This window comes from Ovis aries, chromosome 23 (genome assembly GCF_016772045.2).
Source record: "Ovis aries strain OAR_USU_Benz2616 breed Rambouillet chromosome 23, ARS-UI_Ramb_v3.0, whole genome shotgun sequence".
NCBI lineage: Eukaryota > Metazoa > Chordata > Mammalia > Artiodactyla > Bovidae > Ovis > Ovis aries.
This window is the reverse complement of record NC_056076.1, coordinates 20,832,220-20,858,698: the sequence shown is the minus strand read 5'-3', so window position 1 is coordinate 20,858,698 and position 26,479 is coordinate 20,832,220. Positions and strand designations below refer to the sequence as shown.

At 44.8% G+C, this 26,479-nt stretch overlaps 1 protein-coding gene across 9 annotated transcripts in view; it reads left to right on the top strand.

Moving 5' to 3' along the window:
- FHOD3 (formin homology 2 domain containing 3) overlaps positions 1-26,479 on the top strand; it is a 528,593-nt gene that overhangs the window by 355,246 nt on the left and 146,868 nt on the right. For all 9 annotated transcript variants that reach the window (XM_042239380.2, XM_027960707.3, XM_042239379.2 and 6 more), the window contains exons 9-10: positions 1,689-1,832; positions 14,506-14,747. In XM_042239380.2, the coding sequence (XP_042095314.1) occupies positions 1,689-1,832; positions 14,506-14,747 (386 nt within the window). The remainder of the gene's footprint in view (positions 1-1,688; positions 1,833-14,505; positions 14,748-26,479) is intronic.

Here is a 26,479-nt window from a genome sequence, read left to right as displayed (position 1 = left end):
AACCCAGCGGTGACCACCTTGCTTGGCACCTGCAGACACCCATGTATGCTTGCGCACTTGGTCACTTCAGTGTGAGCACCTGTTTATTTATCACAGCTGCTGACTAGTTCACAGCCTTCCGTTCGGTGCCCTTGCTGGGGCTCCTGATGGATTCAGCTGTTGCATTGCAGCTATTTTTCTGTAGTTTCTGGGCTCAGTGGCAGTGAGTTATATCCTCTTTGTTCAGCATAGAAGGGAAATAGCCATTATTCGGGTTAGGGGCAGAGATATTTCTTTCCAATATTAATAGCCCCCAAATAGAAGTGTTAAAAGAAGTTGGTACCATGAGATGATCCTTGAGAAAATATCGGTCTTTTTCCTTTCAAGGCAAGTCGACATGTTTAGAATAATTTTGAAATGCAATAATAGTGAAATAAACAGGGAGTGGAGCTCTGCATCTGAAATTCGAGGCCAGAGCAGTTTGTTTAGAAAGCACAAAGACTGGAAAAGCAGGTCTGAGCACAGGATTTTATTAGTTATTATTTAGTAACTTCCTGCTACCTCCCCACCCTCATCCCCCTCATTTATAAGATAAGGGGCTTTGAGTAAATCACCCCAAGTGTCCTTCCATCTCTAAGCAGAGGCCTGATCTGAATATCATCCTTCTTTTAGGAGGGATGGGGTAGGGAGGAAAGTGGGAAGGGGTTCAGGATGGAGGGGACACATGTATACCTATGGCTGATTCATGTTGATGTATGGCAGGAACAATCACAATATTGTAAAGTAATTATCTTCCAATAAAAATAAATAAAATTTAAAAACAGAGAGAAGCAGAATCCAAAAAGAAGTTGGCTTTTTCTTTCTTGGGTTATCTTTTCATCTCTTGGTTGCCACTTTGAAATTTCTCATATTGCCATAAATATCTTAGACGAAGGGGAAGGCCTACAGAACCAAAAGAAAAGGGAATCATTAAATTGTTCTAACTCCAGCTGTTGGTAGATCAGTCTTAACAGGAGTTTCTGAGTATGTTAGTTTTCAATTGCCATGTAACAAATTATCACAAAGTTAGCAGCTTGGACTATCACAGACTTACCATCTTGCAGTTTCCATGGGGGCAGGGCCCAGGCACCGCCCCACTGGGCCCTCTGCTGAGTCTCAGAAGGCTGCAGTCAAGGTGTCAACCAGGGCTGGTGTCTCGTCTGGAGCTTGGATTTTCCTTCCAAGCCTTTGTGGTTATTGGCAGAGCTCACTTCCTTGCAGCTGTGGGACTCGTGGCAGCTTGCAGCTTCTTCTGGGCCAGCAGAATAATGTCTCTGCTGCTCTCTATGCTCAGAAAAGGCCTAACCCCCTTTTAATGGTTCACCTGATTAGGTGAGGCCCACCTGGCTATTCTCCCCCTTTTCAGACTTAATTGATTTGGGACCTTAATGCCCTTTCACCTTTGCCCTATAATGTCATGTCACCTAATCATTAGAGTGTCCTGCCTATACTCAAGGTGGGGGATTGTACAGCACCTCTACCCCAGGGGGTGGGATCTTGGGGTTCAGTCTGCTTACCACACTAAAGAAGCTTTTTTCTCCAATGAACTTGTCATCTGTCTTGCTTTGCTCCATTGTTATACTCATGGCCCTTGGCTACCATGCAAAAGATGTCCCAAGAGCCTTATGACAGTCCCCTAAGACACTGTGTCCTGTTCTTTCTTCATCCAGACCTTGTCCGGTTTGCCAGACCAAGACACCTTCTACGATGTGGTGGACTGCCTGGAGGAGCTGGGCATTGCAGCCGTGTCCCAGCGGCACTTGACCAAGAAAGGGACTGACCTGGACTTAGTGGAGCAGTTGAACATCTATGAGGTAAGAGGATATGCCTTTTAAGGGCCTTGTACAGCTCAGACACGTCAAAGGCTAAGATAAACATCCTCTAGACCAGTGGTTCTGCGTGCAGTGTGGCAGCATTAACAACACCTCGGAGCTGCCAAAATGCAAGTTCTCAGGCCCACCTGAGACCTGCTAAAGCAGAAGCTCAGAGGCTGGGCCCAGATCTGTGTTGTATGACCCTCCAGGTAATTCTGAGAACACTCCAGTGTGAGAATCCCTGATCTAGGGGAAATGTGGTAGCTTGCTTGCTTATTGATTGATTGCTATTTTATTTTAAAGAACATTCATTCTTGGTGGGGAGAGAGACTGAAAGAGAGGCACAGAAAGCATGTTTCTTATCCTGCTGGTAGAACTTCTGGCAAGCTCTACATACTTCGTAGGGTCCAGTGCAGAATGAAAATGTGGGGGAAAAGTGCTATGAGAGATACTAAACTTTTCGCTTCCTTCTGCCTTGCCTCTTGCCTCATCATATATATAGTTTTTAATTTTTTTAAAATTATTTAATTTATTTTTGGCAGCTCTGAAAAGTGAAAAAGTGAAAGTTGTGTCCGACCCTTTGTGATCCCATGGACTATACAGTCCATGGAATTCTCCAGGCCAGAATACTAGAGTGGGTAGCCTTTCCCTTCTCCAGGGGATCTTCCCAACCCAGGGATCAAACCCAGGTCTCCTGCATTGTAGGCAGATTCTTTACCAGCTCAGCCAGCAGCAAAGACCATGAACACTAGAGTGGGTAGCCCATCCCTTCTCTAGCGGGTCTCTGGTCTCTGTTAATGCATGCAGGCCCTTCCTCTCTAGTTGCAGCAAGCAGGGGCTACTCTTGTTGTGGTGCTCGGGCTTCTCATGGTGACAGAAAGCTTCTCTTGTTGTGGAACATGGGTGCTAGGGCATCTGGGCATCAGTAGTTGCGACTCACAGGCTCTAGAGCATAGGCGCAGCTGTTGTGGTGCACGGGCTTAGCTGCCCTGTGGCGTGTGGAATCTTTCTGGAGTAGGGATTGAACTCATATCCATTGGCAGGTGAATTCTCAACCACTAGACTACCAGAGAAGTCTCTGTGGTGGTGGGTTTTTGTTTGTTTGTTTGTTTTTGCTACAAGTATGTACTCTTTGAAGAATATTTGGAAAATACCAAAAAATGTAAGATAAAGAAATCACCCATAGTTTTATTTACCAACTGTGGTTAACATAGTAGTCTGTTTTTCTAGCCTTTTTTGTGTATGTATAGACTATCAACTCAGCCTCCCTCATGGCTCAGTGGTAAAGAATCCACCTGCACTGCAGGAGATGTGGGTTCAATCCCTGGGTCAGGAAGATCCCTTGGGGAAGGAAATGGCAACCTGCTCCAGTATTCTTGCCTGGAGAATCCCATGGACAGAGGAGCCTGGCAGGCTGCAGTCCATGGGGCCACAGAAGAGTCAGACACAACTTCGTGGCTAAGCAAGAACAACCGTGGAGACAATAGTCTGTATACAATGTTGTGTACTGAATTTTTATTAGTAAATATGTTTGAATCATTTTGTCGTTGAATTATCTTCAAGAATTTAGTTTTATTAGAAACATAATATCCTGTCTGTATGCAAGTACCATAATACATATAATCAGTTTCTCTTTGTTCAGATTTGATGACTTCCAAGATTTTTCAATTATAAATGCTGTTATGAACAGCTTTGCTCATAAATCTGTGTGCACAGCTGGCATCCTAAGAGAGATATTTCCCAGCTAAATGTCTCCACTGTAACCTTCGCTGGGTAGAAGTGGAGAGACTAACATGTAACTCACTACTTCCTAAAAGTTACTCTCATAAGTGACAAGCTGAGGAACAGAGCAGAATTATCTTTGTACAATCTTAGGAGAAATCAGAGGAAACTGAGCCAGAGGGGGAGTCTGAGGTCAGAGCGCAAAGCTTCCCACAGCCGGCCAGCTTTCTGTGCTCCTGCTTAGGGCATCTTCTCCTCTGCCAAAGCCTCACTTAGTTACCCAGTTATCTGCTCACACTTTCATGTTTTGTTATCAGTGAGTGATGGAGGGGTATGGAAGACAGGATAAAAGTAGGAGTGCAGTAAGAATACTAAAGATGGAGAAGGAAGGGAATAGACAGTTGGCTCACAGGACTGTAGAAGACGGACTTTCCCCAGTACAGACACCTCCCTTCCTCACCCCCTTAACTTCCTGTTCAAAACTCCAGTCTCTACTCAGCCAGGGGCTTATATGATTATAGCTTGAGATTCTGTGTGGTCAAGAGGAATGATTGTGTGTCCGGCAGCTGGGGCTAGCAAAGTTAAAGCGTCAGGTTCCTTCTTAAGTTTTTCAAAGAGGCTGCTTCTGTCTTTGAGTCAACTCTGGTGAATAGCTGAGTCATTTGCACATCTGAAGATTCAACTGGCTTGTGGACACATTCTGTTTGTGGAAGGGAGAATATCAAGTCATGCTGAATAATACCACTCACAGCATAATTTACACCTACAGTGCACTGTGGCTGAGACTTCTTAGGGTTTTATATGACAGTTGCTTGAGTTTCAATCCAGACATATCCACCATATACCAGAAGACAGCATCATACAGGTGAATTTCCCACCAGTGAACCAACGGGGAGAGAATTTTGCAAACTATGCTCCAGGAGACTGCTTTCGGCTTCAGGGCACACTTGTTTTCCAGCCTACCTGACTCTCAAGCTACCTCCCCGTCTTCCTGTTTCCATTCATGCCAAACGTTTCGAATGGTGTTCTGGGTCCACCATCTTTCTTTGGTCAAATGGCATCTGCTTGATATTTTAGCATTAAGTGCGTATCATTCACAATATAAATTATATGTGTCACTCAAAGGACAGCAAAGCGAACACCCATTGCAATAGTTAACTTTGTGTATCAGCCTGACTGGGCCACGGAGTGCCCAGATATTTGATCAGACACCACTGTGTGTCAGTGCAATGTGTATCCTCAACCTTCCGGATGAGGTTAACATCCACATTGGTAGACCAAGTAAAGAAGATTGCCCTCCTCCCTGCTGGCAGGCCTCATCCAACCTGTTGAAGGCCTGAATAGAGCAAAAAGCTGAGCAAGAGAGAATTCACTCTCTGCTGACGGAAATGAGCTGGGATGTAGGTTGCCTCTTACCTTTGACCTCCAGCTGGAACTGACATTGGCTCCCTTGGTTTCCAGGCCTTTGGGCCATAGCTCTTGGGACTTCTTGGCTGCCATAATCATGTCGGCACATTCCTTATATTAAATCTCCATATATATCCGATTTATTTTGTTTCTCTGGAGAGTCCTAATACATATTCATATTTAAGAACAAGAATATTACCAGTAACTCAGAAATGTCCTCAGTGGCCGTTCCTGGTGTCATTCAACTAACTCCCAGCACCATTCTCTTGCTTTTTTTAAAAAATAGTTTTGTCTGAAAATAGCTATTCTGTGAGTTAACGCAAATGATCAGATTATCAAGTAAGAACTGACCATCTGAGATCTTGCTGTCTGTAGCAGAGCTATACTAATCTACCTAGGCTACTGATTTCCAGAATACACAGGTGCAGGGATGCAGGGAGAGATCTGAGCCATCCCTTGTGACTCCTAGGTCTTTTTTTCATGCATCAGATGTGAGCTTTCTGACCCAGAATAACAGACAGTGTTTCCAAGTCACCTTGCCCTGCGAGTAATACTCAGTTATGAAGCATCTCTACTACACAGCCCAGAGTGTCATGGCTTATCAATCCATAAATTCTGTGTTTGCTTAGTATAGGGGATCCTTAACCAATCCTGGCCTGCTGAAGGCATTCCAGAAATAAAGACTCTCATTTTAGGAAATGTCATCAGGCTATTTATTAGATAGTCTAGATGTTAGCGTATTTACGAAAGATCAGAGGGGTCATTGCCTTCTTTCTTTGCCTAGAAGTGTCGCTCCTAGGGAAGGGTGGAGGGACTGTAGGCCAGCTGCTTTAACTCCTTGCTCCCTGTCTATATCCCTAAACAACACATGGCTTAATTTTGTCCTTTATAAATGGGACCATACCACGTGTCCTCTTGCAGCTTCTCTTTTGCTTGATTTTGAGACCTACCCATGTTGCCATGCGGAGTTCTAGTTTGCTCGTTTTCACTGCTGATGAGAATATCCTAATTTATTTATCTGCTCTTCACTCAGATGTCGGCTAGCTACAGTTTTGTGGCCATGGCAGTGCTACCCTGAGCGTTCTTGTCCTTTTTTCTTTGTGTGTGTGTGTGTGTGCATGTGCAATACTTATTATGTTTGGGTATCAGTTCTGTTCTTGCTGTGTAAAAATATTTAGAAGCTTTTCTTTTTTCCTTCTGCCCTTGTCTCTGGTCTTTGGTTATCTGGTAGAGCTCCCTTGGGAAATTGTGTGGGCTTGTAATGATGATGATGGAGGGGCAGAAGAGGTGTGTGTGTGTGTGTGTGTGTGTGAGTGACTGTGTGTGTGTTGGAGGCAGGAGATCTTTGGTAACTATGCTTTATTCTATGGATATTGGTCTATGTAAACTTTCTATCTTTATTGGGATTGGCTTTTCTAAATCATATTTTCCTAGGAAATATCCATTTCATCTGGACTTTTAAAGTGATTACTAAAGAGCTATGTAAATAGTCTTTTATGAATGTTTCTAATTTCCTTTCCTTGAGAAGTTATTTTCCTGTGTTAATTTTTGTGGTTGTAATTTCCCCCCCTTTTTCCTCTGGGTTAACTCGTGGTTTGTCTATTTTCTTGTTGTTAATTTTGACTTATATATGATTTTCAGTGCTTTTCTGTTTTATAACTCAAAACATTTTTATTTTTATGATTTCCTTCTTAAATTTTCTCTCAGTTTACTCTGTTGTCCTTTTTTTAGATTTTTGAGTTGTTTATCTGATTCATTTCTTTTTATCTTTTAACCATCTTCTCATTCCTGGAATATAACCCACTTGGTCATGATGTGTGTTTTTTTTAATGTGCTTTTGGAATTCTGTCTGATACTAATTTGCTTAGAGTTTTAGACAAATAGCCATAAGTAGAGCTGGCCTCCATCCTCATCCTTCCCCCAGCTTTTCCTCTCTTCCTTTTTTGTATCCCATCCCTGTCAACTTGGGCATCGCTGTTACACTCACATCATGAATGAATGGTGCTGGTGGGCATGGGGCCAGTCTTGTGCACTGCTGCTGTACAGTGTGCTGCTGCTGACGGTGTCTGTGGGTGTCAGCAGGGTGCCTCTCTGACTGTTCCTCCTCAGTGTCCCTCCTTCTTCTCTGTCTCTTCCTTTCAGTGCTGGGGTTTCTTCATCAGGCCTCCTCTCTCGGTCTAGGCAGCCTGAGCTGAGACTCACCCAGTGAGTTCAGCAGCCTTGGCTGTAGCTGACGCCTTGGCCTGAGCTGTCTGCAGGGTTCATGGCTGCCTGCCCCTCTGCCTGCTTGTCTTTTTGCATTGTGTTCATTTATTCACTGAAGGTATGTCATGCACTCTGAACATTCAGAGACAGAAGATCTGTCCCTGTCCCAAGGAACTTTCATTCTGTAGTCCCAGACCAGCAGGTGGCTGATTTCCCAGCAGCTATATGTGATGGCACGGAGGGGCATGGAAGGTGTCAGAGGAGCTAAGATTATGTCAGACAGAGCCACCTAGAAGCTGCAAATGACATGACCCAGCCCTCACAAAACCCTTTATTCCCCGCCCCCGACCCATGACAAAAACAAAACTCCTGCACAGTCTGTTCATTTCTGCACCTCTGCAAAGAATAGTCTCCCAGGTTACAAACCTGGGGCTGTCCTGGACCTCCTTCTCTCTCCCCGCATCCTCATACTTGGAGGTCTGATGGCTGAAGACTGCAGTTTCTTCTCCATTCCCCTAGCTCAGGCCCTCTTTATCTCTTGCCTGGGTTGTTGCAATAGCCTTCTCATTCATTTGTTCACCTGTGAGTCCGTTCATTGAACAGAGCTTCACTAAGCACCGATTTTGTGCCCGGCACTATTCTAGGCCATGGGACTCAGCAGCAAACTAGACAGAAAAGGCCAGTGCCCTGAGGGGATGCACAGTCTCATGGGGTGCAGACAGTGACCAAGTCAGCTGATAGCCCGAGGCTGCTGGCATGTCTGTGAAGAAACGAGACGGGGTGAGCTGGAGGCGAGACGCTGGGTGGATGGGCCACCACCACCGGCCTGAGGTGGTGGCCTAACGCAGGACAATGACAGAGTGGGGAGCAGTGGAGGAGCTCTGCCTGGTGTGAAAGGAGGCGTGATGAGGGGCAGGGCCTGGGGAGGATGGCACCTGCAGGACCGCGTCCCGGGGGGCTTCTCAGCTTATTCCCTCTTCCTAACTCCCTGCAACTGAAAACAAGGGGTCCTCCTTAATATCAGGGCTAACTACACCATTCCTCCATTTCGGAAAATAAACAAGAGTGAATGAACAAAAAAACCTTAAAAACTTTTTCACAGCCCGTGGGGTGAAGCTGGAATGCCTTGAGTTAGTTTAAGAGGCAACACTATCTGTGGCCTTTGAGCTGCTGTGGCCTTGTCTCCAGCAATTCTGCTGAAGTTGTAGCCATACTCAACTCCTCTTGTTTCCTGAACGCGAAAGGCAGGTCACCGCGGAGCTTCCCTTCTTCCGTTTTCCTTGCTTTGCCTGGAGTGTTCTTCCTTCCTGTTCTCAGGTTGGCGGACTCCTCCTTCCCCTGTAGGAGTCACCTCAGATGTCCCCTTGTCCGCAAGGCCTCCTTGGCAAGGTATAGGAGTCCCTGGGCTTGTTGCCTGCACTTTATTTATAACCCAGGAGGGAGCGGTTGCCTGTGTTCACACCTCACACTGAACAGTCCTTAGGATGCACTTGCCTATCTGTTTGCCTTTGTCATCCGTGTCTTTCCTTTCTAACCTCTGTGCTCAGCAGTACCCTTGCCCAGAGTAGAAGTTAAGTACTCTAGTGAAGGTCTCTTAAATATCACTGATAGATTCTGGGCCGAAGGAAGGGTGTAATTTAATCAGAAATCAGCCACCTTAAAGGGAAGATGCCTTGGGTAATCACTCAAGGTGACAACTGAATGCTTGGGGTACCAGATAGAGTTAGGATTTTTATTCCTATCTAAAAATTAATGCACTTTTAAAAGTGTTTGGTGCCATAGGACAACTAAGTTCATTATAGGTGGGGGCAGTAAGGAGCCTATAAGCAGTACCGATATTTTCCTCACAATAGATTATGAATGTTTTCAAGCCATTGCAGAGAACTTTGTTGGGCTTCTAGAATTCTTCTAAATAGTGGAGGATGTCTGGTGACCATATGTCCTGGACTTTCTGGGGATAGGCCCAATTGCAATTAATTCCATTTTAGAAAGGTAATTTAATCCATGTTTAATTAAATTCATTTGAATTTTTATGGTTCCAAATGATTTTTTCAAATACATAGTTTCACAAATCAAAATCAAAAATCTTTTTTTTTCAGATTGTGTTCTCACTTTTGATGCTGAAAATGTGGTCCTAGTAATGGGAAAGGCATCTTAGAGCTGAAGATTTTGAGGGTGAGGAGTGATTGTTATTGTTAGGAATAATTAATAGGTCCAGTCTCTTCAAATCCTTCCTTGTCATAGTTGATTTTTTTTAATTTTTATTTTTACTCTATTCCACTTTACAATACTGTATTGGTTTTGCCATACATTGACATGAATCCACCACAGGTGTACATGTGATCCCAAACATGAACCCCCTCCCACCTCCCTCCCCACAACATCCCTCTGGGTCATCCCCATGCACCATCCCCAAGCATGCTGTATCCTGCATCAGACATAGAGTGGTGATTCGATTCTTACATGATAGTATACATGTTTCAATGCAATTCTCCCAAATCATCCCACCCTCTCCCTCTCCCTCTGAGTCCAAAAGTCTGCTATGCACATCTGTGTCTTTTTTGCTGTCTTGCATACAGGGTCATCATTGCCATCTTTCTAAATTCCATATATATGTGTTAGTATACTGTATTGGTGTTTTTCTTTCTGGCTTACTTCACTCTGTATAATCGGCTCCAGTTTCATCCATCTCAACAGAACTGATTCAAATGTATTCTTTTTAATGGCTGAGCAATACTCCATTGTGTATATGTACCACAGCTTTCTTATCCATTCATCTGCTGATGGACATCTAGGTTGTTTCCATGTCCTGGCTATTATAAACAGTGCTGCGATGAACATTGGAGTACATGTGTCTCTTTCAATTCTGGTTTCCTCGGTGTGTATGCCCAGCAGTGTGATTCCTGGGTCATATGGCAGTTCTATTTGCAATTTTTAAGGAATCTCCACACCGTTTTCCATAGTAGTTGTACTAGTTTGCATTCCCACCAACAGTGTAGGAGGGTTCCCTTTTCTCCACACATAGTTGATTTTTAAAATGTGTATTAGTTAGCTCTTGCTGCATAACAAATATGCCAAAAAGAGTGGTCTTAAAACAGCAGGTTTTGCTTCTCATTCTGGGGGTCAGAAATTTCGGCCTGATAGAGCTGAGAGATTCTCATAGAGCTGCAGTTATCTGATGACTTAACTGGAACTGAATGCTTTAAGATGGCCTTATTCACCTGGTTTGGCCTTTAGTGGTGGCTGTTGGCTGGGCCATGCGTCTTCAGCAGGCTAGCACATACTTCTTCACATGGTAGCCACATTTCAGAAGGGAAAGTCTCAAGTGCAAACACTTTTCAAGGGTCTGTGTCTTCTGATGTCACACTGGCCAAAACAAGTCACGTGGAAAATTGTAGACTCAGTGTAGGAGGGGACTACACAAAGATAAGTAAACAGAGAGGCATGATCCCCTGGGAGCCCAGAGCTGTAATCGTCTGCCACAACCTGTTCAACCTAATAGAATTATCAGCATAGTTCCTTCTTGAAATGGCAGTAGCACTGGCATCCGTTTCACCTACAAGCTGAATCAAGAAGTATAGGTGTGCATTAAAAAGAAAGTGTGGGAGGGCAATTTGGAAAATGATTATAACTGCTATGTAAATATAGTTGCCTGTCATGGAGGTTAGTAGCAGTATAACAAAATAATCTCTAAGAACTGTTAATAGCTTTTGACCTTCATTAAGAATGTTCAGATTGTTGAATGTTTGATGATATTAAGAAATTATTTTAAGCAGGACAGTGGTATGGTGGTTATGGTTTTTAAAAATCCTTATATTCTAGGGATATTTACTGATAAATGGATAAAATTATATGACCTTGGACTTATCTCCACAAGACCTGGCTGTGGGGTCAGGGACAGGGAGTAAATGAGACAAGATTGGCCAGGGCTGATAATTGTTGAACTATCATAGGTGATGACACAAAAGTCTTTGTACTCTTCTCCATACTTTGCATAAGTTTGGAAATTTCCACTAAATTTTAAAAAGAACGTTTAGATCAGTCAGTGACCTCAAAGATAGGTAGAAGTTGTCCCAGATGCCACCTTAGTTTGCTCTTCTCTTTCTTGGTAGGATGGGTAGGGTGTGCAAGCAGTCAGTGCTGGATTCCTCACCTGGGTTGTAGAGACCATTCTACATTTGATTAAAAGAGTCAGAAGGTATCTGATGAGGGGCCCAGCAGCAAAACACCCCATCACTTGGGTGAGATTAAAAGTTGTTCAGGACATGGTTGATCTCACCTTGGGTCCAGGGGAGGACACCACACTTGTGGTTAATTAGATCTGACACCACAGGTTCTGAATAAGTCTCTTGGTAAGTGCTGTTCTCTCTCTAGGAGTCTTCCAAAATTTATTGGTCTTAACTGTAATTTGTAGTGCTCCCTAGAATCTAAAGAAACTGAAACTGCTACCACGGCCCTGGACATGAAAGCAGGTCTCTTTCCCTGTCACCAGTGGACACTGGTGATTCTAAGATGCTTCTTGTAAAATCAAAACCGGGAGTGAAGACCAGCCCCAAATCTCATGGTACAGCTTTCCTGTCTGCCAAGCCCGAGGCTGCTGTTGCATCTCCTGGGATTGTGATTCCCGCTTGCCCTTACCCCCATGCATCCTTTTCTATGTTTAAGAAGATGGATACTTTGTTTAGGACTGGAATTTTACGCAGCTCTCATTAAATTCCATTTTATGGTGCCGCTTTGATAATTTTTCAGTACTTTTCATTTAAACAATGGTTGTCTCATCTTCCTTGACAAAAGGCAGTTAAAGTAGATTTCACTTTGTGCACATGCCATGTGCCTCCCTGAAAGGCCCTGTGAGTGGAATGCTATTTGATCTTTGCATCTCTGAGGTTAGACAAGGAATTAGAAATATCTGAACTCTACGTTATCCCCTAACCTTATCATTCCAAATATGTGCTTAATTAGAAGCAGAATCAATATTTCAGGTCAGAATGAGTTCAAGTGGTCTAGAATTTTTATATCTAAAAATGAAAAAATAATTGGCTAGTGATATTTTAAAACACTATCCTTGGCTAGGTATATAATCATTCTTAAACGTTCCCCAGAGAATACTATTTACAACATTAAAGTTGAGGTGATAAAAGTGATTAATCAAATACATAATTTCTTTCCTAGTTCTTGCAGTTACACTGCAGAACACCGTTACCCCAGGAAACAGACTTTCCAGTGAAATTTTGCAACAGTATAGCATTTTCTGAACTCATCCATTCTTACCTCAAACTCCCCAGATTATGTCTTCCTACTAAATTCTAGGGGAACAGAGCAGTCAAAATATTATTAGATTGTCTTCATCTATCTGGGAGTTTGTTATAGAATGTACCTGGCATGTCGATGGAAGAGTTTTCACTAAATCAGTCTTGCCTAAAAGCTAGAGCTGGAGGCAAATGCAGATGGAACAGATCCGGGGAGACTTCACTCCTGGGAAACAGGCTGTGCATCTCAGGTGTTCAGCCTTGTAAACCGGATGGGAGGGGCCAGCCTGGCCTCGACTCGGCCAAGCTCACCATGCTGTGTGAACACATTTGGCATCAACACGTTGGACATGGGAGGCCACTGACTTTGCAATAGCCAGGTTTTCTGTAGACAGGCAATGCCAACACCAATAGCATGGTTAGCCATCTGGGTCTTTATATTACTTCTCCATTCTCTCACTTTTCAGGACCAGGTTGTGAAATGTGACCAGGAGCACCCATAAGGCTGGAAAGTATGCACCTCTGGGGACCTGGGACCATGTGGGTCTTTGGGCACCAAGTCAGAGAGACTGTTGGACTTGCTTGGGCCCGGCCCACCTGGGCTGTGAGGTGGTCTTCCTGGGCAGTTCTGTGTGACGTAAGAATCTGTGGGTGTTCCAGGCCCTGGGTTGGGAAGATCCCCTGGAGAAGGGAATGGCTACCCACTCCAGTATTCTTGCCTGGAGACTTCCATGGACAGAGGAGCCTGGCGGGCTGCAGTCCATGGGGTGGCAAAGAGTTGGATGTGACTGAGCGACTAACAGTTTCACTTTGCACTCGGCCCCTTCAGCTGAGGGCACAGGCTGGGGAAGAACTGTCACATTGAGTACCAAGCCAAAGGGTAGGCCCTACCCCAGCTGCTTTACATGCATTATATAAGTTATTCTTACCACAAACCTGCAAATGCAAAACTGTTAGCCTCACTTGGTGAGTGAGAGACTCTTGAGCAAGCAATTTGCTTCAGGTCATTCCTGGTCTGTCAGCCACACAAAGGTCTAGTCAATGACAGCTCCTGCGACTGTGTAGGTTTGGAGAAGGGAGACACACACATAATTAAAGAAACTGAAGAAACAGATAGGTATAGTCCACAGCTGGAAAGGGTGAGCTCCTATAAGGAGGATGTATGCACAGAGACTGGGTGTTGATATGAGAAGGCCTATGGAGTAGGATCCCGGATGGAGGAGATTAACAGACGGCAGAGCTGATTCTTTGGCCAGGCCTCACCCAGCTAGGGGCAGGACTAAAAGATCCCTGGGAAGAGGGCAGGGACGTGGGGTGTGGGGCCAGTTGTCTCCGGTTTCTGTTGGCTTGGCCAAAAAGTTTATTCTGACTTTTCTGTAAGATCGTTTGGAAAAATCCGAACGAACTTTTTGGCCTACCCATACGTGAAAGACAAAATGGCCAAGTGTGAGTGCTTTTAAGAGGAAATTTTCTAAAAATCCTAAATGCTAGAGATCCAGCCTATTTCTGGTCTATATTTTTGTGATCACAGGTGCAAGCAGGCTCCACGCCCACCTGAGACCAGGCTTCGGAGGGCCCTCCCCACCCCTGTGCGTGGGGGTCTCAGATCAGGCCTCTCAAATGACCTGCAGGTGAGGCTGTTTGTCTCACCTGGAGTTCGTGGTTCCTGCCTGTCTCCTCTCCGAGCATCCTCCCTGGGAAGCGAGCTTGGGGTCAGGACCTCCGGGGCTTCCTGCGGCAGGGTTTCAGGAGACACTCCGCCTCCTGGACCAGAGAACACCCAAGTCAAGGCGGGGTGGACACAAGAAGGCGAGATGGCCTCTAATGGGCAGTCCTGGGGTGAAGAGCCCATCTAATTACAAAATAGTTCTCAGATCTTCTCGTGAAATCAGTTGACCTTCTCGGATCCATCTGGGAAGATACCCAGGGGCGAGCATCTTCTGGTTTGGAGGCTACGCTTTGGGATGCGCGTGTTGTGATGACTTCAATGAGAAGCCCACGCCACAGGATGGGAAAGGACAGAGTTCGGTGCCCTTTGGGGTGGGACTGTGAAAGGCTGACCTTGCTCTGTGCACTCTCTGCTTTTCCAGGTGGCGCTCCGGCTGGAGGATGGGGATGAGACAGCAGAGCCACCCCCCAGCGGGTGCCGTGACCGCAGGCGGGCCAGCGTGTGCTCTGGAGGCACCGGCAATGAGTCCCGGGGCCTGGACCGCAGGCGGAGCCGCAGGCACTCGGTGCAGAACATCAAGAGCCCCCTGTCGCCCCCATCCAGCCCCTGCCCCCTGTCGGCTCCTGACTTCAAGCCCAGTCAAGTGCGAGATCTCCGGGAAAAGTAAGCATTAACCCAGCCTTGGAGAAGGGCACAAGGACCCCTAAAAGGGGAAAGGAGGCCCAACCCCACAGGTGTCCTGGACCATCCCAGCCTTTCCTGTCCCCTGCCTCTTCTCTACATTTAAGCCATCACCCCCAGTTACCCCAAAACTTCCAAAGGCAAGGTGGCCCTGGTGACACACGCAGACTTGATCCAACTCCCTGAACTCATCTTCACCCCCTTGTGTTTTTATATTGTTCATATTGTTAGCATCTCAGTTAATATCTGTGTAGAAAGCTATGCTTTATCAACTAGAAAAGAATCCAAAACACACAACTTTGGTCTAGAAATAAATGCTATGCCACCACACCAATGTGAGATGGTTAGAGTCTGAGGTACTCATGACAATACATAGTTGAGGTTAAGTAGAACAAATACGTACGTTCACATAATTTCAGTAAATACTAATGCTGTCATTTATTCCATCATATAGCATACATTTTTCTGAAGTGTGTTCTATAGGCCAGGACTATTTGCAACCATGAAAACATATCAATGGAAAAGGTATGATCTCCATTTCTGTGAACTCCTATCAGGGCTGAGAGAAAGTAAGAATGAAGAAAGACCATAAAAAGAAACAGAAAGATTGGCAATCCCATGAGAAATTATGTAAGTCCAAAAGATAAGGTTTGACAAGATCTCTAGGAGCTTAGAAGTGGTTCCCTAAAACAGAGGTGTAGCTGAAGGATGGCTGTGTGGCTCTGGGGACTGAGTCCAGTTATATCTTCCCAAATGGAAGCCCTCAGTTCACTAGGATGGTGGGGCTCCCTGGACCGGTCTGTGCCAGACAGCTGCACCGGGGCTGACTGATACACCGACTGCCAGCACCCCTCTTCTGCTGCCGGTGGAAACCTTGCTTGCATCATTTGGCTGGAGAATTTTCTCCCATTGTGGGGCTCTACCTGGGAGCCACATGTAGTTCAGGAAGCTGCATGGTGAAGAACTGAACTCAGAATAGGCGGGATGACCTTAAGACAATGATTCAGATATGTCCCTTCCTCTCCATCCCTAAGGGAACTCCCATACCCACCTCTACTAAGAAGTGACTGGAGCAGTCTGGTACCCATGGGATCCTGGAACATGAGCCAGCCCACACCACTGGGTGCCTCCTATTGCAGAAGGAGAAGGAGGGCATCGATCTGAGAGTGATGTGCAAGGCATGGTCCATGTTGACACCCTTCTCCCCCACATAGCCTACAGGTTTTTCTGTCTCTAAGAGTCAGTGTGCAGCAAGCTCTCTTTCAGCGAAAAGAAAATTGAAACCTCTGAGCGGAATGAGAATCGAGAACATTTACCGTGAAAGTGCATGCTGTGATCTAAGATCTTTGAGAAACTCAGGCAGTTCTCACAGGGTCCTGAGACTCCCTGTAGTGCTGTTTCTACCAGCTAGAAAAATGAGCATGGAGAGAGTTGGGCAAAGTGGACTGAAAAATCTACTTATGATCACCAAAGCTGCTGAAGGTGGGCGTTCTGAGGCCTCGGTGGGGGCGCTTGGTATATGTGTGCTCTCTCTGCCTTGTGTCACATTTATTCCTGTTATCTTTCTTGTTGTTACACTTTTTAAATATAAATTTATTTATTTTAGTTGGAGGTTAATTACTTTACAATATTGTATTGGTTTTGGCCTACAGCAATATGAGTCTGCCCCAGGTTGTTACACTTTTAAAGATCCCTGCATTGTGACTCAGGTGACCATGTCTTGTGAAACATTGGCAAAGGCAATGACGGTGGGGGTGGACCACTTGGGCACAGTCCACAGTTCTGAGGCTCTGGCCTTGGTGGGATCTGGAATAGGACACTTTCTGAGTGCTCCCACCTCAGTGTTTTCAAATAGGATTGATGTTTCCTTTTAATGAAATGATTAATGTAAGCTTCATAGCATTCGCTTAAGAAAAATCCACTTTCCAGCTTATAAAGAAAGATCATGGTTTTAAGATAGATGATGATGAAGTGGCTTCATCCTTGAAGTCTGTTGGAGGGATTTTGCCCCGTGGCCACAAAATCACAGCATGATTTTGGCAGAGATGGGAGCGGGAGAGAGGGAGAGGGTGACGAGAAGCAAATCGGGAAACAGTCCCTGCATATGCGTAGCTTAGTCACCTGCTCAGCATCCGTGCCTCACACGTCACCTTAGAATCTAGAAGTTCGTTGTGCTCGATTGCCCGTAGACCTTGAAAGACACAGACCCACACCTGACCTAGACTACTGTTCACCTGTGTGATCATTCTGGCCCTGCTTACTGCTAACTTGTAGCAACATGCCTGCAGGTATCACACATGAAGAACTGTAGACCGAATTGCCTAACTCTGTGCCCCAAATAATGCCAATACTCTTGAAAAGAAGACAGAACTATGCTACAGATTAGAGATTCATGTTGTCCTCAAATATGTTCATATCTGGCACTCTGTACTCAGATGCTTCTTTTATGTAGCTTGAATCAAATTCTCCTGTTGATCCTCTCTAAGGTCCAGCCGGGACAAGCATCATTATCCTCACATTACAAATGAGAAAGCAGTTGGGGGCTTGGTGCCTTGGGACGAATCTTAGAACCAGGGAGATGAGCCTCAGGTTAAATCAAAGTCTTTGGCCTTTGCCTCTCAATGTCCCAGTCATATAGAATCACTTCCCACCTACCACTCCTTAACATAATCATTGAGTGGGATTTGTACTTCTGGACTTTTTTAGACAAGGAATTTGATTTATATACCATGCAGGGGTATTTTTATTCAGGTTCATATGAAAACTCAGAGTCGAACAGGAGAGAATCCCAGAGTCTTCTTATAGACCTAGGCCTGCTAGGCTATGGGTTTTACTAAGGCCTAATAAGGCTTGAAACTCACATTGCTTTGGTTTCTGAAGAAATAGAACTCCACAGTGAGCACTCACCAAATAAGGTATGTGTTTATTGTTCATCTGCCATCTAAAAGTACTTTTTGTGATCATGTGTGCCATAGTTTCACCTTTCCAATTAAATTTACAGATTTGATTGGGAAGAAAAAAAAATGTTGGTGCTTTCATTTTTTCTTTTTTAACCAAGATTATTTTTAACATCTAATCATCGAAAGAACCAGTGTCTCTGATTTAAATTGTAATTGTAGTTAATGTTAGGACTAAAAAGTCTTCAAGGTCGTCTAGCCCACAGCAGAAGCCTGTTCTAGGCCCTCGGCCTCAGACATTCTCCTCCCGGAGGCACTCCATTTTTGTCCTTGAACTTCTCAGCTCCTTAGGAAAGTCCCCTGGACTAAATGTGCTCCATAATGTGGTGGCTTTATTATTGCTTAGAATTTCACTGTATGGATAAAATTCCCCTGCAAAGTCTCCCCATTTACCCATCCCGGCTCTCACCGCTGTCAGCATGCGTGAGGTCCCCTTCCTGTTCTGTACGACCACCTTTCTGACACTGAACACGGCCTGGGACTTCACATGTAAACTTGAAATTTCATCCTGTTGACTTCCACACAACATTCCAACCCGTGGAGGTAATGTTGAGCTTCATTTAGTCACTGCTGTTCGCAGCTGCGCCTTCCAGCTTTCAGTCGCATGCGTATTTGAACACACATGGACGAGTGACCTGGCGGGCAGTGGATGCTGGCAGCAGCTTGGTGCAGACGACTCCCATGTGCCTCAAAGCCAAGTGTTGGAAAAATTCTCTGTCAAGGGCCAGATAATAAATATGTTAAGTTTTGCAGGCCAGACAGTCTTTGTTGCAACTACTCAATTAAATTCTCAAAGACAGCAGGTAAGCAAGTGAGCATGGCTGCCTTCCAGTGAGGCTTTATTTATGGACACTGAGATTTGAGTTTTACATGTTATAAAATAGTTAGATTTTCTTCCCCCAACCATTAAAAAAAGTGAAAATCATTCTGACAGACTGTACCAAACCAGTGGTGGGCCACATTTGACTCACAGGCTTGCCCACTCCCGTTCTAATGGGCTGGGTTTCTTGAGGGAAGTTGGGGAATGGCAGAGATGACAGAGAGGAGTATATGGCTAAGACAGAAGATCCCATCATGGCCTATGAGAGGACTGTTAGGAAACAGCGTCCTCTGGTCCAGGGTCATAGCTAGGAATATTCCATGAAGATGTGGAGGCCGTTTGCCGATGGCCGCTCATGAGTTGTCACTGGATTATTGAGGGGGTTGGAGAAAGCAGAGATGTGTCAGGCGAGGGGACATACAGAGCCAGTAGGGAGGGGGCGTGCGGTGATAACTCCAGGAAAGTCAGGCTGCTTGGGGAGGAAGACTGGGATCAGTTCCAGTGGTGTTGAGAGGCAGTCATTTTCAACCTGCCGTCTGTTGTAAATTCCATGAAGGTGGTAGTACCTTCCCCATTTTACAGATGAGGAAACTGAAGCACAGAGTGGCTAAAGAACTTGCCCCAGATCTCACAGGTGGTAAGTGGCATAGCTGAGTTTGAACCTAAACCAGATTTTAGTAGTCCAGAGCCTGCACTCAATCTGCGTCCCTGAAACCAGTCTCTGAACCTATAGAATGTGTTCTGTGGTGACAAGCTTTTTTCTCTTTTGAGGATTAATTAGAGAAAGCAAAAAATCTTTCAGAACAAATGTTCCCTGGAACTTGGTCATGCTACTAAGCTGTGTTGCTTATAGTCACTGTTAGAGTCTGATCCTGAGATAATCATAGTGGTTTGCTTGTTTTTCTCATAAATTGGCACTGGAGACAGTTCCTAATGAGGAGTTCTGAAAGTGTTCAGAATAATATCTGCCAACACCGGAACAGCCTTCTCAGTTAATCATAGCTAGCGAGTGATAATCTTGGTGAGGGGAGCAGGAAGGAAGGTATAGAGAGCAAAAGTTCATGGTTAACAGGAAGCCACCGTTAACTGTCAATTATTGGAGGCTTAGCTGTCCTCACGTTTGGGGGGATCATACTTGATGTACACCATTTAGTGGCCCAGTGGGTGGTGGGAAGAAGGGAGCCAAGCCTTGAGGCTGAGACTCCAGGGTTGGGGCTGGAGGGAGGTATTCAGACAGGGTGTGGCTTTCTATTTTCCTGTGGGAGTAGAAAAGAGTGTGGACACCTTTCCACCAGTCACAGGAACCAGTGGACAGATGGGAGAGCCTAACTATGAAGTGGTGCAGGGTGGTGAAGCGACCTTCCTGCGTTTTGACAGGGAGGAGGCATGTTTGGATGCCGAGTTCCAAGGCAGCGCTGTGGTCTCCAGTCAGTCCCGTGCCTTGTGCACGGGGTTTCACTGCCAGGGCTTATAGATTCCATTCCCATGTTAGCTGCAGGGTCTGCAGCAGCAATAGTTCTGGCTTTCTTTGAAGTAGTTGGCAATGAACAATCAATTCGCAAGCAGGAAAACCTATTACATAACCAGCAGTGTTACAGAGTCCAAGCTTGCCACAATAGCCCAATAAATTGAGAGACAGGGTATTGGGGTAAGGAATAGTGACTTTATTGGGAAGGCCAGCAGACAGAGAAGATGGTGGACTGGTGTCTTGAAGAGTCTTCTTACCTGAGTTAGAGTTCAGGCTGCTTTTCTACTAAAAGGGGAGAGGGTATGACAAGAAGGCTGGTTGTTGCAGGAGATGTGATAATCCTTTATTCTTACAGCTGTCCACCTAGGTCTGGTCATGATGTTGCTGGAAACCTCCAACAACACAAATGTTATTCTCTGTTCTGCAACTTTTTATGTCCATGTGGATGGAAATTGTTATACCTTTAACATATAACCTCCCAAGCCTGGGAGGCAAAGCTTTGTGAATGGACCACCCTGTATATTTCAGGCGATAGACAACATCTTTTATAAAAGGTGTGGAGCCTGCATGCTTAAGCACAGGCAACTGAGCACAAAGGTTAGTGCTAAAGGACTAATTCTATACATAGTTGGGTTTGTTCTCTGTTACAGTAGGTGTTGCATAATTGGTGTTAACCTACAAAATTTATCACTTGGATGACCTGAGTCCTGGCTTCTGGGGAGCGTTTGGCCAAGTGCAGTATAGGAGTAGCCACTATTGAGGTTATTGAGGGCATAGACATGACCTTCTCGGCTACAGTTCCCGCTTCCTCCCCAGGCTTGGCCTCAGTCTCCTCCACGGTAAACTCAAGGTGATGATCCCTCCTTAATAGAGTGGCAGGTGAGTCAAGAGAGGCAGTGCAAATGTGTGATTAGCCCAGTGTTATTCCAGTCACTACATGCCCTGGAGCTTTCCCGGATATTGTTCTATTAAAGAAGGTAATTGTTAAATAAGTATGGGTAGGAATGGATGAGAAGATTCTGTGAACTGGCTTGAACATGCTAGAGGATTTCACAACTAGATTAACAACCACTGGTACCACGAGCAGCAAGTAGCTACTTGGGTAGGTTTATCTGATGGTAATGATTCACTAATGAGATTCACCAGCAAGGGATGTGACCTCCACAGGTAGGTGTGATTAGAATATAGCCAGTGATTCCAAGTTACCATTCAATCTCCAGGAAGCCCTTTGTGGTCTCTTGAGTATTGAATGGCAAAGTATGTTCAGCAAAGGAGGGAACATGGCTGGGTGGGAGGCAAAGGGCCATGAACTTGGAACTGAGAGAACCTGCACCAAGAAAGGACAAAAGCAAAAGGTACGAGGGGGTGGTTGCTTTGCAAAGCTTCCTTCTGATTTCTGTGACAGCACTTCCGGTTTCTTAGAAGGTTCGCTGTGACCAAATTGCATATTTCTTTGGGGGTTTGGACTTTGCTGCATTAAATTTGGGGGTTTTTCTAGATTCTGATTTCTAGATTCTGAAGACAACAGCAAAACTGTGAAAACGAACAGAGCTACTGTTGAATTTTAAGTGAAGAAGTGAGATCGAGGTAGTGTTTCAGCCAGACCCCTCTGGGAACAGCACAGAGACCGCATGGGAGGAGAGCCGACAGCAAACGGGGAACTGGGGGGCCTGGGCCTCAATCTGGAGAGAGGTGGAGGGGCCGGACAGGGAGAAGGGGATGAGGTATAGGATGGATATCATTTGTGGGAAGGTGGGTGGATTGTATGGTGGGGAAGAAGAAAGAGTTTGGGGTGATCCCCAGACAACCAGTAACTTAGGGTCATGGGATGGCTCGAGGCCACCGAGTAAGCTGTGGGCATTTTCAGTTTGAGAAGTCTGGGTCACAAGTAGAACTTCCTGTAGGCAGTTGGATAGGCATGAACTGAAACTCACACACATGCAGGTGAGGGGTGAAGCCTGGGCCTTGACCCTCTCCCCCACCCCCTGTAACCCAGGGAAAGCAAACCACATGAGTAGAGAAGTGAAAGGATAAAGTGTGGAGTTGTCATCTCCTGGAAGTCTGAAACTGAGAAGGTGACTTACTTCCCGAGTCAGTGAACCTTGACCTTGGTCGTCTTCAAATGAGAATGCTTCTCAAGCCAGAGTAGCCTTACTTGGTGTGGTGTTGCAGGAACAGGCAAGCCCTTTGCTATGGGAATGGTGAACATACCTCAAAGAAAAGGAAAGATTCTTGTTTCTAGTTAAGTCTTTGACTTGCTTTGAGATTTTTCTTCTTTTGGTGTCAAGCTGGCTTGCCCTTGATCTGTGCAAGTGCCCCATTTCCTATAGTATACACGTTCCTATCCATGTCCTAACTGTTCACAGCGCTTTCTGGTAGAGCTGATTTTGTTGGCCATTCACACAGGTATGGGGGTGGGAGGGGCCATTCTGTAGAGCAAGCGTTTCTCTTTTTAAATCCCTGACAATTCCAGGATCCCTTGGGATATGGAGCAGGGGCTTTCTAATGATTACTAAGCTGAGCTGATTAAATCCTGTCGTGGAAGGAGGAATGAGTGTATCTCTGACAGGAGTCTATGGAGGGAGCCTGGTAGTAAGTCTTTTGAATGAGCAGGGAAATATAAAATCCTGAAAATGTAGGCTGAGGAGGGCAGATCTGGCATGGCAAAAAAAAAAAAAAAAGGAGTGTGGAGTGGGCAGAGATGATGTTGGGGAAGCATTTTGCAAGGAGCTTCTTGGGAATGAACTCTGGAAACTGAGAAGGAGAGATCCAAATAAAGGGAGACCTGGCCTAATGTCATTTTTATCTCACACACGTGCTCAGTGAGCTGACAGTGGTCACAGGAACATCATATTCACATTGAGAAAACACTGATTTCTAAGGCGATTAATGTTGAGCTTTCCGAGCCTGATGAGAATGGACTTGGGCCATCGCTGTGGTCCAGGCTGGTCTGTGTCAGGGCGTCACTGATTCTCCTAGAGGTGGAATGAAGTCTCACTGTGATGGACAAAGGGTCAGAGCTGGTAGACACCTTTACACCTGAATACATGAAAAGAATCTGAAAGAAGGAAAGATTCATGCTTCTTCCAGTCCTTAAAGGGAAGAGGCATTTATTTCCAACCACAAAGAAATGATCACTCTGAAACCTCTGAAACACTCTGCCAAGCCTGTGCTTGGCATCCTTGCTGTTTCTAAAAGGTCACAGAGAATTCCAGTCTACCTTCATCCTAGTTTCTGTTCTGCTCTCTCAGGCCTCTAAGAGACATTTAAGGCAATTAGATAGTATCTCTGGCTTGCAATAAAGTTTTTTCTAAAACATGAAATCAAAGTACCCACAAAAGAAAGTATTGGGGCACCCCACAGTCTGTAGTTTTCACTGGATTGATTCGTTTTCCTCCTAAATAAGCCTGCAACTAGGCTACTAATTGTGTTTTTTCTACTGATATTTATGCTGTGCTGGAATTCTATTATATTCAACTTCTCCATGTTTTCAGCAAAAATAATGTGCTTGATCCATTAGTATTTTATTTTAAAGCAAAATAGCAAAATAATGGCTTATGCATTAGTAATTTATTCTAAAGCAAAATAGCAAAATAATGGCTTATGCATTAAGGTTCTGGTTGGTTGGCCAGTTACTAGGTATATTCAGTATCCATGGCCTGTGTTTAATACTTCTTCTAAACTTTGAGTGTTACAGGGACAATAAATATTTTCCTGTCTAACTTTGGGTTCTCACTATGGAAACATCAGAGCAACAGCGGAGCTTAGATGCCTTTTCATCCTTTTGGCTGGCAAAAAATCTTTTGAGGGAAGTGTCTTCTTTTTTGGTGGATAACAAACCTCTATTTTTGAATGAAATCACTGCTCCAGTTGGTCAGAGATATGTCTTAACTGATTAAGATCACTAATTGGAAAAATTTAAATCTCTTCTTGGGGCCTTGGTAGCCTAGAAACAGCCTTGAAGTGAATAGAAAGTGTGAGTCATTGGGAGGTTAAGTTCAAACTCCAGTTGAAGTGTTTGCTGAGGGATACAGATGGAGCCCAAGGGGGCACTTTGTCTGACATAAATTTAACACACTGTTTCTTTTTCTGTTTGTTTTTAAAATATAAAGTTTAATTTTTTATTGTGGTAAAAATAAATATATAACATGAAATTTACCATTTTAATCATTGTTAATTTTATAAATTAGTGGCAATAATCACATTCACAGTAACACACCATTTCCATGAAATACTCTTTCATCTAATTATGTCATATGTATTTTGTAGAACTAAATGGGGGCATTTAAAATGTCTACATCTTATCTAAACCTTAATATAGAGCTTTCTAGTGAGTTGCCACAAATGATCACACCTGTGTCAAGACGCTGATTTCCCCTCAGAGCAACCAGGCAGGTCCAGGGTGACGGGGGCACTGGGCAGGTCTCCCATTCCTCACTCTGGTGGCTGTGTCCTAGATGGTCTTGTCTGAGCCCCGTGCAAGGAGGACCGAGAAGCCCCGTCCAAGGCACTATTGCTTAGGTGGAAACATGCAGTGATGCAGGAGCCATCCAAAGCCATTTGGATTCTGCTTTGAGTTCATGGCATCAGCAGTTCCTCCTGGCAGGTTGTGTGATCTCACCCTCTCTGGACCTCGACTTTCTCATCTGCAATAGGGGGAGATCTCCAAGTCACCTCCCAGTTCTGGCCACTCTTGTCTGTTGACCATCCACAGCAAGTGTCTCCTGGCAGGTTGTGTGATCTCACCCTCTCTGGGCCTCAACTTTCTTATCTGCAATAGGCGGAGATCTCCAAGTCACCTCCCAGTTCTGGCCACTCTGTCTGTTGACCATCCACAGCAAGTGTCTCCATGCTGAGCACCATGTGAGGTTGGCAGGGCCAAAGATCTCCCACAGGCAGTGAGTACTCAGACTGGCTGTCCTTGTGGACTGGGTCCGCTAGAGAAACGGAGCAGGAGGAGTAACTCCAGGCAGAGAGAATGGCTGCTTCAAGGACCCCCAGCTGAAATGCCCATGGAGTTGGGTGGACAGCTCAATAAACTGATTAGAACTAGGGTGAGGAAGTTGATGAAAGAAGAGTGGGAGATGAAGCTGATGAGATGATGGGGGTATTTGCTAGGCAGGTTGGACTTCACCCTAAGGTTAGCGTATACATGTTGGAGCAGGAGAGGGTCGTGTGCAAAGTCCCATCTTGTCGTCTGGTCATTTCCTACTTGGCCAACAGCACTGCAGAAGTTTTTCTCATTTGAATACTTCCTGGTGCAATTGATGTCTTTCTCCCCCACAGACCTGTAAACTTTAGGGTGAGAACTTCTATTAACCACTATACCCCAGCATCTTGCACATAATAAATGTTCAAGAAATAATTATTGGGTAAGTGGAGAGATAACTCTTGCCCCGTAGTCATACTTCTTTACTTTTAAAAAATGTTTGAACTGTTACTTACCATGGGAAATCTCTGAACCTTCTGCCTAATTTTGCTGTGAAGATCAAACAGCTCTAAAAAATCTGTTTAAAAAATTTGAATTGTTCAGAGTTGAATTAATCATAATCCTTAGTTCATGGTACATTGGCATCATTGGTCTGCGTGTGGCCCTCTCCTAGTTTATTTTATGTAAGATTTACTTATTAATATAAAGAATATCCATGAGACTACAGTCTAGCCAGAAACCCAGGGCATTACCCTTAACTCACTATGAACGTCCAACTTTCAAATCCCTGGACCTGGGTAACCAGCACTTTTAAATAGCCTTTAGCATTGCCTTATGGGCTTATTGCTGTTTTTACTATTATCAGATTGCATATATATTGTGTATAAAACAATAGTATGTCATATAATTTTGCCTTTTGAACTTTATAAAGTGTTATCATATTGTAGGGTCTCCTGGCAGTTGTTTTCCTCAGTCCACATTATGCTTTCAGTGTTCATCCACATTGTCACGTGATGCAGAAATCTCCCGTTTCCTCTGCTTGGAATGTACCAGAATATATTTACTGTTTTTCCCATTGGGGAGCATTTGTGTTGTTTACATTTTTGTCAGTTACAAACAGCACTGCTGAGAATATTCTCAGACTCGCATCCTCTGCACACGCTTTGGCTTCCCCAGGGTTTCTCAGGCTTGGTACTGTTAACATTTTGGACTGAATATGTCTTTGCTGTGTAGGGCTGCCTTGTGCCTTATAGGATGCAGGATAAGCCTAAATGTCTCCCAACATCAAAGCATGTCCCCCGGAGGACAGAATTACCCGGTTCAGAAGCACTGCCCTAGGCTATAGCAGTCTGCTTCTAGGTGATGTGAATCACACTTATGATATGAATTGTCTACCTTGACAAGATAGTGCCAGTTACTTTGCCAGAGTGGTTATACTAATGCACACTCTCATCAACAGTATCTGAGAGCCAGAAGATCTGTATGCTCTTCACTGCTTGGTGTTATTTCAGACTTCTTAATTTTGCCAAGCAGATAAAA